We start from the raw sequence: 15495 nt of genomic DNA, 5'->3' as shown, positions 1-15495 counted from the left end.
TTTCAGGAGAAACCAGAGACAGTATAAAACAGCTGGATTATGGAAAGTAGGTGGTTAAAAAAAAATCAACATTTTTAGTCCTTCTTTCTTTGATGATTTCCCTCTTTCTCTGACAGCTCACTGTGCTGATAAATGTATCCATGGTCGCTGTATCGCTCCAAACACCTGTCAGTGCGAGCCTGGCTGGGGTGGACCCAACTGTTCCAGTGGTAAGTCTACATCTGCTACTGTCTGTCTGGGGCTCTGTCTGTTCTGTTACCCTTCTTTGCAGGGAGATTTTAAAATCTTGTGCCAGGAATCCCCAGTTCCTGTTTGAAAAGTTAGCTCTGATTTACAGGAAGGTATAGGATCTCTCTGCGTATGATTGTTTCTCTGTTTTCTCTTTATTAAATTAGGAAGTGCCAAATGTCAGCAGATAAAACCCTACATTAATTTGTTTCCTGGCACACAGGACGTCGCTTTTAGCACTTGAACAGATGATATGGAAAGCTGCTATTTCAACAAAATAGCTTGAACAACCATACCTTTTCAAAAATCTAATAATTCAGGAGAATATGGTTTCATATTTAGAAGCCAAAAGAAAAAAAGGGGGGAAATTAACCACAGTTCAAATATTTTCAAAATCATTGTGTGTAGTATTTTATTACAACTGATGGACAAATCAGAGATATTACAGAGTTTGGGACGTTAAGAATAAAAACATATTTTGGGGGAAATCCATCAATTATTAAAAATGACAGTCAAAGACTACATGGTAAAATGGGCCCAAAATATTGGAGAAAATATTAAGTTGATGTGTGGGGAAAGCCTTCATTAAATGCATGTACGGTAAGTTCTTCTTGAATATGGGCATAAAAGAGAACTGCTTTAAATTCTTGTCCAGATGGCATATCACCCCTGAAAAATACATAGAATAAATAAAAACTATCTATACATATGTTGGAAATATAGAAAAGAAGGGTGTCCTTGGGTGAAATGGCAACCAATTTCTCATGTTTCAGATCTAATTTATCGATGAATTTTTTTGCACTTTTGTTTGTTAAACTCACTGTGTAAAATGCTACAACCTTGTATACTGAAACTACTAAGTAACATAGATAAATATAGCAAGGACACAGATTTAGTTTTGTTATGGTGATTCAAGAAAAAAAAAGAGTAAACACAGCTATTTCACTTTAACTTGAGTATCGCTAGGTGAATTCACATGTTGTTATTTACATAAATCCTTGTGATTCATACTTGACAGCCTAAAGACCAAAAACTGGCATTAACTGGTCATCATGCTTATTATCTTATCACTTAACCCGTGAGTGTGATGAGCTTGTTGCCTTACTACTTTAACTCAATGTGCTTGCTCCAAGCAGGACAATAACAGGCCAATTATGGCACTAAATTGTATTTAAGTTTTATGTGAAGTGGGACCGTTGAAATTAATGAGCCTACATTTGCCATGCCGATTAATTTTAATGGGTCTCCTCTGAGTATGACTAGTGTTGGATGCAACTCAACCACTCTAGCAACAGTCAGTATATAGAAACTATTCCCAAACAAGGCACAATCGACTAGTGGGTCAATCCTAAAATATGCTCTCAGGAAGGTATTTAGAATGTGGGGAGATCTGTGTTATTCTAGTAACAGGGTAGCAGTTTGTCTGTTCTGGCTCCCTGGAAGTCTAGAGGAAAACGCAAGTGTGGGTTCTCATGTGCATTTCTTTCATGCTGTTTTCTTGGAGGCATTTTTACTGTTCCTCCAAATATTATTAAAACTGCAGGTGAAACTCAGCAGAATATGCCTATGTATACCTGCAAAATGGGGCTTTCGTTCTTTTTCCTTTGCTTTTCTAATACAGAAGAAAGCACAGCAATTTAACCAAATTCAATTATCCACTGATTTCATTTTGAGGAACGAAGTCTTGTTGCTATGTTCTCCATAACTATTTTCTTCTTCCTTTCATTTGTGCTGGTGCTAAAGCTCTTTCTTCTGTCCCTGCTTTCTCTCTGTTCTTTTGCCACTTGCTGCTAATGTCATCGGGTTCAACAGTGCAGATACTGTGTTCTTGTCTCTGTGCAACAGAAGTCATGTGAAAGAGCCCTTGTTGCCGAGCCTGTACCTTGAATTGAGAGATCCCCTGGGTTGTTAGTGATCCCCTGTAAAAAGTTTTTGCATACGAATTGCAACTAACTTGGTGCTTTTTTAAAAAAAAAAAACCTTCAGAAAAATTATACTTCAAGGACAGATTAGGAAAGAAAAAGGCATTTTGTTCACATGCAGTTGAGGCAGGGTTTGGGGAGAAGCAGCCTGGGCTTTCTGGCATGCCTCCATGTTCCCCTAGCAGACAAAAGAAGAATGAGATGCTGCTTTTATTGGATTGCCCTGCTGCAAATCAAATTGGCCATAGTCAAAACGAAGCAACGCTTTTAGCTTGCATAATTTGAGCTATGCTGTTTGTTATTATCTGAGCTGTAAGGCATGTGTGATTTCCTCATCTGTGTTGACAAATAGAGCTTTTCATTGTGAAGTGGTAGTAGGATTCTCACCAAATAAACAAATGAGTGATCCTGGGAGAAAGTGTGTGGACATCTACTCTGTCCATCTGTAATTGGTTCAGTGCATACATAGCATAATAAAACTTCCTTTAAGATTTTTTAAAAAAATAACTAGGCGATGTGTTCTGTCAAGCAAGACTGAACATTATTATCCTAATACTTGTTCCAATACATGGCAAATATAATCCTTTTTTCATCAAACTTATTTTCTTATCATCACAGTGTATAAAAATATGTTGCTTTGTTTATAAATTCAATTGTATATTGTGCTTTAAGCCATTCAGAAATTGTTGGAGCAGCTGCTTTCACGTATACTCTTTTAAGTCAAACATATTTTTGGTGGGTAAATAAAAGACCTGCTATTTATACAAGAATAGCTACAACTTTTTTTTTCAGACATATTAACAATGTGATTTTAAACATGTCTAATCTGTTGGAACCCTATAACTATCATAGGTATTCCTAATATCTGTTTCCATGATATGTAGCTATAATCCAACTAATCATCACAACTTTTTGACATGTCGGAAAGCAAATTTGATTTTAAATGATTTTAAACACACACTCTTTTACTTATTTCTTTACATCTAGTTTGTATTTTGTTGTTTATCGGTCTTGTAGATGATCATTTTCTCAATTACTGGATGTGAAGTCACATCAGTTTTGAGTTCAGCAGATTTCTCTTTAAAAGTACCAGGAGTTAGGGCCAAACTATTCATATACTGTGGTCAGTTCATGATAATATTTCCCAACAAGCACCCTCCCACATTCAACTAATTGGCAGTCCCAGCCCTGCAGCTGTATTTTGGTTTTTGAAAACGTACATAGATCAGGAATTCCAATTACAGATCTCTCACATAATCTGTAGTATGGTCCTTAATACCCGTTTCGGTTTAGTAAAAATAGTGCACTGCTTCCTTAGGCTGCAGTTCTGGTGCAGCAAAACTGGACAGAGTGGCGGAGCCTCACCAGATCCACAGCTCTCTAGTTATGCTGGCCAGGATGGAAGATGGTGGTAGTAAAAATTGCTGATGTTTGCTGCACCAGCTCTAGGCTTCTCCAAATGGAAGTCCCAGATTAGGTTTAGGCTAATCTCCATGTTTCAGGATTGATGCTGGCTATTGCTTTCACCCACCTGCACTTTTGGTAGATGCAGAGAGAATCCTCTGCCACTTCGTCACAGAGGATTGGGGTTAGGATTGCTCTGTTACTGAAATCTTTATTTACTTTGCAGCTGACATGCAACATGTCTGAAACTCTTATTGTAGACCTTCTGATTTTGCAGCTAAGGAAATGATACAGCTTTCTTCTTCTTTTTGCTCTGGCACTTTCTTGTGAAAACCCGCTTTATAATGCTGAATCGGAATGAATGGCGATCCGAGTTTTCCATGGGTTGCTGCTTGCTCCGATTAACTGGCAAAAGGCATGGTTTTGTGGGGCCAAAATAAAGTGCTCGGACACAGTGCTTTAAAGCTTGGACCTTTGCTTAGGAATGCAGCACCAAAGGGAGTCTGGATGAGCCCTAACTGATAGCATGAAGCGTAATTAAAGCGGAGTTCTTACTTAGGTCAAGGTAAAATAAAACTCACTACTGCCTTCCACCAACCCCCCCCCCTCCCCCATGGAAAACACTTCCTTGTGTTGAAGTGGAGTAAGGTAAAAAAAAATGCTTGTTGTGACTCTGATAGATAACATGAGGTAGCTTACAATAATGAATGAAGCAACATGCAACAAAATTGCTGCTTTCTCATTGAGGCTCCCTCCAGACGTCATTTTTATTGTGCAATTATGATTTGTGCTCCCAATAGTATCAGGCTGGTAATATATGATTCCGCTTTCAATACTGTTTGGACCTGCAAAAGTTTCAGAGAGAACATACTGCTTCATTCCCAGTCAGTGAATGTCCTGTAGCTTCCGGCTAAAATTATGTGACATGTCATATCACATACTGCAAAATTTTGTAGTGCAAAATTGCCCCTCCAACAACAATATAGTAAGCAAAATAACCACCAAACAACTAATAATGTTGATTGATGTGTGGACAGCCCAGTATAAACACACTCTAGCGCACTATTTTTGCAAGATGCATCTGCCGGGGATGTTCACCTCTTTTCACTGCAGCACCAGAGTCTTGTATTTCATTAGTCCTACCAGAGCCACCTGATGCATTTTGCTTTCCTAGTCTCTCATTATAAAATGATTTCTAATCTCTTATCTGTTACGCCTGCATCCCTGCTTTACACATTATGTGTTTTTTCTTAGGTCAGCAAACATCTCGCTATACAATGACCTTCCTGCTGCTTCCAAACACTGCCCCTCTTACACCCTTCACAATTTCCCCTAAGCAACTCCAAGCACACAATTTTCTCCTTTGCCTTTGTTTTGAAATGGCAATTGTAGTAGTTTCATATTCACAAAGTATGAGATATCCACTCTGAGTCAAAGATTTAGCAGAGACGTCAGAATATGACATGCCATAGCATCCTCCAAAAATTATCATAGATGAAAAGTGATACTTTAGGCTTTTTTGTTTTTGTTTCTATCTGATCTTTCCTTGGCAAACGTGTTACCATAATAGCGAATGTTTGTATTGCCTGAAGTGTATTTTGATGAAAATGGATGAAGGGATGGAAAAGACACGTTACATTATGTAATGGGATATACACATACAAAATATGCTCTTTTCAGCAAAAGACTTGACATTCATTGGAACTAAATTAAAGAATTATTGAGTGAATACTGTAGACAGATCGATGTCATTTGAACTGGACACAAAACAAGTTGAAGCTGTCCCTTGCAGCTACAGAATCAGCACACCACACTGTCAGAGTCACGTCGGGGAAAATTGTTCACGAAGCTGTAATAGTATTGATTGATCTGTTTGTTTCCAAATAATATGAAGGGAAGGGAGATAGAACTGCAGTGGAAGCAGTTCTGTGGATCTCAGTCTTAATAAAACTGACTTAGGAAACACTTTGTTTCTCAAAGCATTCAGATCATGTGAGGGGATTATTATTATATGGTGAAAAATCAATGGCTACTCCCCAGCTCAGACTTTAACATTCTAAAACATAATAATAATAATAATAATAATAATAATAATGATAATGATACAGTGGTACCTCGGGTTAAGTACTTAATTCGTTCCAGAGGTCTGCACTTAACCTGAAACTGTTCTTAACCTGAAGCACCACTTTAGCTAATGGGGCCTCCTGCTGCTGCCGTGCCACCGGAGCAGGATTTCTGTTCTCATCCTGAAGCAAAGTTCTTAACCTGAAGCACTATTTCTGGGTTAGCGGAGTCTGTAGCCTGAAGCGTATGTAACCTGAAGCGTATGTAACCCGAGGTACCACTGTAATATATTTATACCCTGCACATCTGGCTGGGTTTCCCCAGCCACTCTGGGCAGCTCCCAACAGAATATTAAAAGCACATTATAACATCAAACTTTAAAAACTTCCCTAAACAGGGCTTCCTTAAGATGTCTTCTAAAAGTCAGATAGTTGTTTATTTCCTTGATACCTGATGGGAGGGCGTTCCACAGGGTGGGCGCCACTACTGAGAAGGCCCTCTGCCTGGTTCCCTGTAACCTCACTTCTTGCAGTGAGGGAACCGCCAGAAGGCCCTCGGAGCTGGATCTCAGTGTCCGGGCTGAACAATGGGGGTGGAGATGCTCCTTAAGGTGCCCTTGGTTATACCGCTTCTGCAGCACCAACCTGGGCCTCCACTGCTCTCATCACCCCCAAGGGCTCCTGTAGTGGGTCCCCTCCTGTACCCAGGCCTGAATGCTCCTCCCTAGTGGGTGGCAGCAGCATAGCCCAGCATTCACCTGTGATTCATTGTCACTACGCAACACCTTTACGCTTCTCAAAATGAAACGTTCCACACAGTCACAAAAACAAAACAAAAAAGCCGCAAAAACAAAAAGGCAAAATAAATAGCAAAAACACACAGACCTCAGTGTAACACTCAAAACGGAAGTGTGGCACTCAAATTGGAAGCGTAACACTCAAAACGGAGCACGTTCGGCTTCCAAAAAAAGTTCGCAAACCAGAACACTTACTTCCAGGTTTGCAGTGTTTGGATTCCAAGTTGTTTGAGTACCAAGGGGTTTGAGAACCAAGGTACCGCTGTACTTTGCTCCCCTGATTTAGTGAGAGTGTTTGGCCAAGAAGAGGGGGGGGGGAAGGAAAGACATTTTTTAAACTTGATATTTCATGTTGACAAAACAGACATGACAGATCAAAAGCAAAAAAAAACCAAACCCTCCACATCTTTTTACTTCTGAATTGTGCACGTTTATTATGGAACTTTACAGACACAATCATCTTGCTTCCCTGCGGTGCCATTTCCCATCAGGAATGTCTGTAAAGTTTGCAAGTTCCATACTCACAGTTATGTTTCTCACAGGACCTGGCAGACGCAGAAGAGAGGAGAAACAGGATCCCTTGGCACGATCTCTGTGGGATATGCACTTGAGATGCAAACACTGCCAGATTCTCAGAGAAGCATTTAGTTTTTAATCAGCCCCTGAAAGTCTGAAGTGAATTGACATCCCAAACCCAGGGAATGCACTCAGCTAACTCAGTAGGAGAATAACCAGGGAATCAAACCAAATCTGAACTTGAACTCAAAGCTGAATCTTGTTTTTAACTGAACCAGAACTGAACCAGAGCCATTATTGGAAATGTCTGTTGAGTAAGAAGTGGAGCAGATCCTTAAAAAAAATGGTTCTAGGACAGAAAGAGTTACAATTACAGTTGTAATACTTGTCTAATGAGAATTAATCACATGCCCTTGAACCAAATATTTCAGTGTTTTATTAAAAATTGTATACTGCCCTATACCTACAGATCTCAGGGCGGTTTGTCCATATCTGTATGCTGCTGTTCTTCTGGACTTGGCAGCAGGAGACTAGATGGGAGTCCGATGCGACAGGGCAAATAAGTATTTTGATGTACGAATGGAAAGATGGCTACATTTATATTCATTATAAAAAGAATGCACTAACTATAGAGCACCTCGGCCATGAGGTAATGTTCAACCCATTTCTCTAACTTAAGGTCATTGCAACCCTTTCTATCTAATCCTTGATCTGAAGCTCAAAATGCTGTATAGTTTTATGTAAACTGGTTACAATTTTATGTAGATCTTGTAATATATCTATATCTATATCTATATCTATATCTATATCTATATCTATATCTATATCTATATCTATATCTATATCATCTATATCATCTATATCATCTATATATATCCTGGACCTAATCTGAGTTCCTCAGGACTCACAATTTTTAGATTCACATTTTGAATACCCAGTATTCAAACTTCAAGGGTTTTTACCCAAGGCTAGCTTTTACCCAGCGTAGATTTATTGAAATTAATTGACCTTATTCTTTATATTGGGTTTTATAAACAAGAATAATGTTATACAGACAAATTTTCTCATGTCATTTGTATATTACAAAAATAGCATAATAAATGTGGAAAAATATCTACAACATTTGTTTCATTATTAGTGGTCAATTAATTGACCTTTCTTAGTCAGGTTTATTAATTTCAGTGGGTCTACTCTGAGTAAACTTAGTTGAATATCACGTCAAGATAGGAAATCTTCAGCTGACTTGAAGGAGAGAATCCAGCATTCAGAGGATAGGTGGAATAATCGGAGTAAGGAGTTTAATCTCTCTCTCTCCCCCCCCCCCCCCCCCGTTTAAACATGGCAAGCTCAGGACCTGCAAGAAAATCTGCTAGAGGGTAGAAAATAATGTTACAAGGAAAAAACCCGTTTGTATAAAAAGAGACAAAGAGACATATTTTATAACATAATATATTATAAAGCATAGTATGTTATAAAAACATACACCATCCTTTTGCATCAAGTTCAAGTTTACAGATCTTCAAGTTCTGAAAACAAATTCTGTGTTTGATTCCATTCAACTGGAAGGACGACTTTAAAAAATACAAGAAAGCCCAATATACCTAAATTTGAGATACAGTGGTACCTCGGGTTAAGTACTTAATTCGTTCCGGAGGTCTGTTAACCTGAAACTGTTCTTAACCTGAAGACCACTTTAGCTAATGGGGCCTCCTGCTGCTGCTGTGCCGCCGGAACATGATTTCTGTTCTCATCCTGAAGCAAAGTTCTTAACCCGAGGTAATATTTCTGGGTTAGCAGAGTCTGTAACCTGAAGCGTATGTAACATGAAGCGTATTTAACCTGAGGTACCACTGTATAGCATTTATGTTTCCAATGAAATCATTTTCCTTCAATTTTCCTTCAAAACAACTATTTGTTTTGTTTGGTGCATATTCATATTACATGCAAGTCATTATCCCCAGTTCATTTATATCAGAATGTAAACCAATTAATCAGTTACATATTGTTTCATCATACACAATAAGTATGGAAGTGTATTTTCATATTCTAAAAATGGTGGTGGGGTTCAGGCCACTCACTGTCATCCATACCAGCCTTGTGAGCAGCACGAAAAGTAATTCAGGTAGCCTTCATGGGTTTCACTGTTTCCTTGATATTGTGTGTGTGTGTACATCATCAACAATCCTTAACTTCCATTAAAATAAAGAACTGTGAGATAATAAGAAACTTATTTTTTTTAAAAAAGAATTTTATTAAGTTTTCCAATAATTGTATAAAAGCAAAATAAAACAATAATAAAACACAAAGAAAAACAAACCAAAAAAGAACAGGTATAATTTCATTCCCTTTTTTTCTTATACCTTACTTTCCCGACTTCCCCATACCTCCCCTCTCTGTATTCCAATTTCTATTATGTTAATCCAGCAAATCCTTCCCCTTAATTTCATTTAAATTTTTAACCCTTCTTTTCTTGTTACTTATCCAATTCAGCTGGAAACCACACAATTTCTAAGCCAACGCCATTCTAACACTCATTAATTTTACAGTATTTCTTAAGATAGTCCTTAAATTTCTTCCAATCTTCTTCCGCTGTCTCTCTCCCCTGGTCTCGGATTCTGCCCGTCATATCTGCCAGTCCCATATAGTCTATCACCTTCATCTGTCATTCTTCCAAGGTGGGTAGATCTTGTGTCTTCCAATACTTTGCGATGAGTATCCTTGCTGCTGTTGTAGCATACATAAAAAATGTTCTATCCTTCTTTGACACCGTTTGGCCGACAATACCCAAGAGAAAGGCCTCTGGTTTCTTTAGAAAGGTATATTTAAATACCTTTTTCAATTCAATTATATATCATTTCCCAGAACGCCTTAATCTTAGGGCACGTCCACCAAAGGTGAAAAAAGGTACCTTCATTTTCTTTACATTTCCAACATTTATTATCAGGTAAGTGGTAAATTTTTGCAAGCTTGACTGGGGTCATGTACCATCTATAAATCATTTTCATAATATTTTCTCTTAAGGCATTACATGCCGTAAATTTCATACCGGTGGTCCACAACTTTTCCCAGTCAGCAAACATAATGTTATGACCAATGTCTTGTGCCCACGTAATCATAGCTGATTTCACTGTTTCATCCTGCGTATTCCATTTCAACAGCAAATTATACATTTCTGACAAATTTTTAGTATTGGATTCTAACAATTCTGTTTCCAATTTTGATTTTTCCATCTGGAAGCCAATTTTCCTGTCCAGAGATAATAAGAAACTTAAGCAGGGGAAAACTCGCCACAGATTGTATCTTGGTGATGAACCACATTCATATTTGTGGTTTTAAGTTTCCTGTCATCATAATTATTCTCCAGTGTATCCTGTTTTTCAGTATATGAATAACAAAAAGAACTATCCGAACTTGCTTTAAACAATTCTTCAGTTCCATGTATTATATTCCAAAATGCCTTAAAGTGTCTTGTGAAATATATAGCGTCTGAAAGAAATACAATTGAAGTGTTTTTATACCTCTGGGCATTACATTTTCTCTTTTCTTCTACTTCATTGGTCAAAAAGCTTTTACAAAAGAAAAGAAAGAAACAGGGGAGGGGGAAGCTTAGATTCCTGAATACAAATTATTTCTTTATATACAGCAGTAATAGGGAAATGACAGATACACCAGAAGGTCGAAAGCCAACAGTGTAACATATGAAAGTGAATAGAAGGGGAACTTTACAAAATATGCTATTAGTTCTGGAACAACAATAATTTTATTTTTTTTAATTTATTATTCATAGGCAAAGGCTGCTGACTAAATAAATAAATAAATCATTGCAAGCAATGTATCACTTTCCAGTTATATAGTATCAGACTTCCTTGCTTCTCAGTTTGCCAAGCACTGCAAGTTTAGGAAAGTGTAAGACTGGATCTTAAGTAGTGTACATTAGAGTTGGATTAGAATGTGAAATGCATCTTCAGATGTGCAAAAGTCCGAAGCATGATGTCTGTTACATTACAGCTAAGTTTTTTTTTCTGGAGGAAAGTTTTGGTAACTTGGGATTGTTTCTGTGTATAAAGTTTTCATTTGTCATTGAGCTTCAGAGAGCATTTATAATTTGCCTTTGTTGCTGTTGATGGTAAACTGGCATTGGCTTAGAGTACTGTGCATTTTAATTGTGTTTATATAATGCAATATTCTTAGTCCCAAAGGCATCTTTTTCACTTGAGATGTTGTTGTAAGTGAAATGTTCTATATTTTGCATGATCTGCTGAATATGTACTACAGAGGACTAAAGCAATATTGCTCCCAAATGATCTGAATGTTTAAGGGGAGAAAGCGAACAAAAGTTTAATCAAATGTTTTTATTTGCTTATAATATACTATATTATTTAAGAACAGTGTCTCTAAGGGGCTGTACTTGAGGTGCAGAATGCAACATTCCTGTAATACCTCAAAATCCTATTTTCCTTGAGCATTAAGCGGGAAGCACTTCATTGTACTTAAATAGGAGGAGAACATATAAGTTGTTGCCATGTGCCAAAAGAATGGGTTGTTCTAGGAAACAAAGGACAGAAAATAAAACTTGATATACAAAGGGCCTGTTCAGATGGATGTATTTTCAGGAGGACTCTCACACTGGGCTCAGCTAGGCTGATAAAGAAAAAGTGATTTATATGTGTTGTATGTGTGATATAATATTGTGCCATCAGATGACAATGTGGAGTCCCATTTTTCTCAACTTGTTTTCCCTGTTTAAATTTACATAGCTTTAAACTGAAACGCTTCTTTGCCGTGTCTGGATCCAGCCACTGTCATTCTTTTTGAGACTTTGTAAATATCCTTCTCCTTCTTAGGTTGGATGGACTGGACTATACCACATTTAGTTGAACATGGCTTTAACTAAAGTAACGGTAAAGGGACCCCTGACCATTAGGTCCAGTCGTGGCCAACTCTGGGGTTGCGGTGCTCATCTTGCTTTATTGGCCGAGGGAGCCGGCGTACAGCTTCCAGGTCATGTGGCCAGCATGACCAAGCCGCTTCTGGCACACCAGAGCAGCGCACGGAAATGCCGTTTACATTCCCACTGAAGCAGTATCTATTTATCTACTTGCACTATGACATGCTTTCAAACTGCTAGGTGGGCAGGAGCAGGGACCGAGCAACAGGAGCTCACCCCGTCGTGGGGATTCAAACCTCCGACATTCTGACCGGCAAGTCCTAGGCTCTGTGGTTTAACCCACAGCACCACCCGTGTCCTGACTTTAATTAGGGCCACTTTATTAAGAACTTAGGAACTGCATTGGGGAAATGAAACCAGTTGTGGGAAATGCTCAAATCTCTTTTTAGGCTCCTATTTTTAAAAAATAGTATTTTGCGTACTTCAGCATTACAGTGGTACCTTGGAAGTCAAATGGAATCGGTTCCGGAAGTCTGTTCGAAGCCATTTGGAAGCCAAGGCGCTGCTTCCGATTGGCTGCAGGAAGCTCCTGCAGCCAATCAGAAGCCGTGGAAGTCACATTGGACGTTCAGGTTCCAAATAATGTTCGAAAACCAGAACAATCACTTCCAGTTTTTGATTGTCTGGAAGCCAAAACGTTCGACACCCAAGGCATTTGAAAGTCAAGGTACAACTGTATTTTGCTCACATCTGAAAAACATGTCAGGTTTTTGAATTTTTTCAGTGAATACAATGAGGTATCAAAGCAGCTAAAGTTAATAAGGAACATTGACAGTTTTCCTTAAGGCGGCTTATGGTTTCTTTAGGAAACATTGTCATAATCATGATACCTAGAAACTGGCTTCCACTGCCAATTTTAGTCTGTTTCCTCACATTTCTTGACCCCATACAACTGCCCATGGGAGCACTGGGGGCAGGCAGTAGGATTGGGTCCACATGGAGATGCTGGTTGGGGTGGTTGGACAGGCGATGGAGGGCTCACATAAAGCCACTACAATTTACATGATATTGGTACACAAACTGCAGCAGCATTGCACCCACTCTGCATGTGAAGGCACTCCACTGTTTCTGTGAAATCCTGGCTAGATCAAAGAGCTCCTTCAAGGCCTTGCCAGTGCACAATCTCAGCCCTGTGATTCTCAGGATTCTAACAATATTCTAACAATATCTTCTGCTATAGAAAAGTGCTATGAGATCTGTGCACCACCTGCAATCATATAAATGTATCTACGTGGGTTTTTTTTTTAGTCATCAGCATTAGCAGTTCCACATTGTTCATTTTTGAGAGGCATGTTCTCATGGGTATTTTGGAAAAGCATAATGGGTTAATTTATAGGCTGTGATAATTCAGAGTATTTGTTCTTATAGCACCATGTTTTGTTCATTGAAAATAGATGCCCGGAAGGCAGCCCAAATTAATATTTGATCTGAACTATCCCTTCCCAGTTGAGGCAAAAATATAATTCAATTAGATTGAACACGTTAGTTCACAAATTCTTCCTGGGGAACAGATTGGGTGTAGGGCCCAAGCTAGTCGACCTTCTTTCAATTCAGGGGGAAAAGAATAAGGACATCATATCAGTGGCTGTCAAAATGTGGTGTTTATTGGGAGGAGGGAGAAGCAGAAGAAGGAGCATTTAAATCCAAGGCCTATTCTGAAAATTTGCCTGTGAAGAAATTCTGAAGCCAAAGTATAATATGGACTTCTTTTTTGTTTTCATTTAGGTCTGAATAAGAATAAGAATAAGAATTTTATTATTTATACCCCACCCATCTGGCTGGATTTCCCCAACCACTCTGGGTGGCTCCTAACAGAACACTAAAAATAGAATAAAATATCAAACATTAAAAACTTCCCTAAACAGGGCTGCCTTCAGGTGTCTTCTAAAAGTCAGATAGATGTTTATTTCCTTGATATCTGACGGGAGGGCGTTCCACAGGATGGGCGCCACCACTGAGAAGGCCCTCTGCCTGGTTCCCTGTAGCCTCATTTCTTGCAGTGAGGGAACTGCAAGAAGGCCCTCGGAGCTGGACCTCATTGTCCGGGCAGAACGATGGGGGTGGAGATGCCCCTACAGGTATACTGGGCCAAGGCCATTTAGGGCTTTAAAGATCAGCGCCAACACTTTGAATTGTGCTCGGAAATGTACTGGGAGCCAATGTAGGTCTTTAACAACCGGTGTAATAGTGTCTCGGCAGCCACTCCCAGCCACCAGTTTGGCTGCCGCATTCTGAAATCTTTCCCATGAGGTTTTAAAAATCATTATAGTGATATAATTTGTAGAAGTTACTTTAAGTGGTGCTTCTCCCCCACCCCGCCCAGTGACAAAGTTGCATTTACAGTGTGCTCCTTCTTGACCTCCTTTAAGCTTGACTTGTAATTTGCTACCCTTATCTTAATAGAAGTTAGGTTTTGTCTCATCTGCCTCCTCTGTCTCTTACCTTGGAACAGCAATGAGTCACTATGGTACATATGCTGATTAACCCCCTGCCCAACAGTCTGTAACCTGAGGATAGTCATTAATTTGAAGGCAGCCTGTTTTCAGCAGATTAACAGCCGTGCTGCTTCCATATGTTTTTTAATGTTTTAAATGTTACAAGATGAAGTAATGAGATAAAGCAGTGTTTTATTCATGGAGGTTTTTTTAGCACACGTACTAAATAATAGCTTTCCACTGCAATTTTGCTCATATTTCTGTAATTTCAAGTAACTATTCTTGACAGATCTCTTCAACTTGTCATCTGAGAGCTTTTAAATGTGATTCCTGTATTGCAGAGACTTAAACTAGATGACCTATAGTGTCCCTTCAAACTCTACAATTCTCTGAGTCTGTGAAGTCGGTCAGTATTAGGCAAGAAACAACGTGACTTACTTGTCCTGTACAATAATATTATTTGTTCCTAGCAATGATGCAGGCTTTTTTGTACATTAGTCATGATACTTGGGTAGATAACGTTTCTTGGCTTTTTGACTCCACAGGCCAGATCCGTATCAGAATCCTGACAGGTAGATAGAAAGGCAACCTGGTATGTATGGTTGCAACCAGGCTAGAACAAAGAGGTGGGACAACACAAGTGATAGGTTGAAATAGGGCCGTATTTTTTAAAAATAATATACTGTATGCAGGTGAAATGAGAAGTATGGGAAGATATCCTAAACCTCAGCTTTGGACAAGCTGAACCCCTACACCTTCCAAGCAGCATGACAAAGCATAGCCCCAATGTCCACACACCGGGAGGCCTTCCTGCCCCACCCTCTTGTGCGCCCCCACAACTCCAGGGAGGTGCAGCAGGTGAACCTCAAGCATATTCCATATCCAGGCTAAGGGACTCACAACCCAGGAAGAGCTGACCTCCAAGAACGTCCTTCACCTTCAAAGGCGCCGAAGGATGCTTATCTGCTCCCTTAGTTGACCTTAACCTTTCCTACACTTCCCTGCTAAGAATGTGATCTAATTCACCACACCATCAAATTAACTTATTTAAATGCACCCACACACTGACACCCCCCCCCCCAATTCACTGCAGTAGAGGCAAAAACACCTAGTCCAGCTTGGCCAATTTGCAGGTGGACATGGTCAACCACAACAATGCTCCAAAAAGCAGTTTTGCGCAGC

At 39.2% G+C, this 15495-nt stretch overlaps 1 protein-coding gene across 2 annotated transcripts in view; it reads left to right on the top strand.

The window, feature by feature from the left end:
* Positions 1-15495, top strand: part of MEGF10 (multiple EGF like domains 10) — a 118949-nt gene that overhangs the window by 41110 nt on the left and 62344 nt on the right. For both annotated transcript variants that reach the window (XM_079995344.1, XM_079995343.1), the window contains exon 5: positions 117-209. In XM_079995344.1, coding sequence (XP_079851470.1) covers positions 117-209 — 93 coding nt within the window. The remainder of the gene's footprint in view (positions 1-116; positions 210-15495) is intronic.

This window comes from Podarcis cretensis (genome assembly GCF_951804945.1).
Source record: "Podarcis cretensis genome assembly, chromosome: 11".
Taxonomy (NCBI): Eukaryota; Metazoa; Chordata; class Lepidosauria; order Squamata; family Lacertidae; genus Podarcis; species Podarcis cretensis.
Note: the sequence above shows the minus strand (reverse complement) of the source record. Positions and strands in the feature narration are given on the sequence as shown.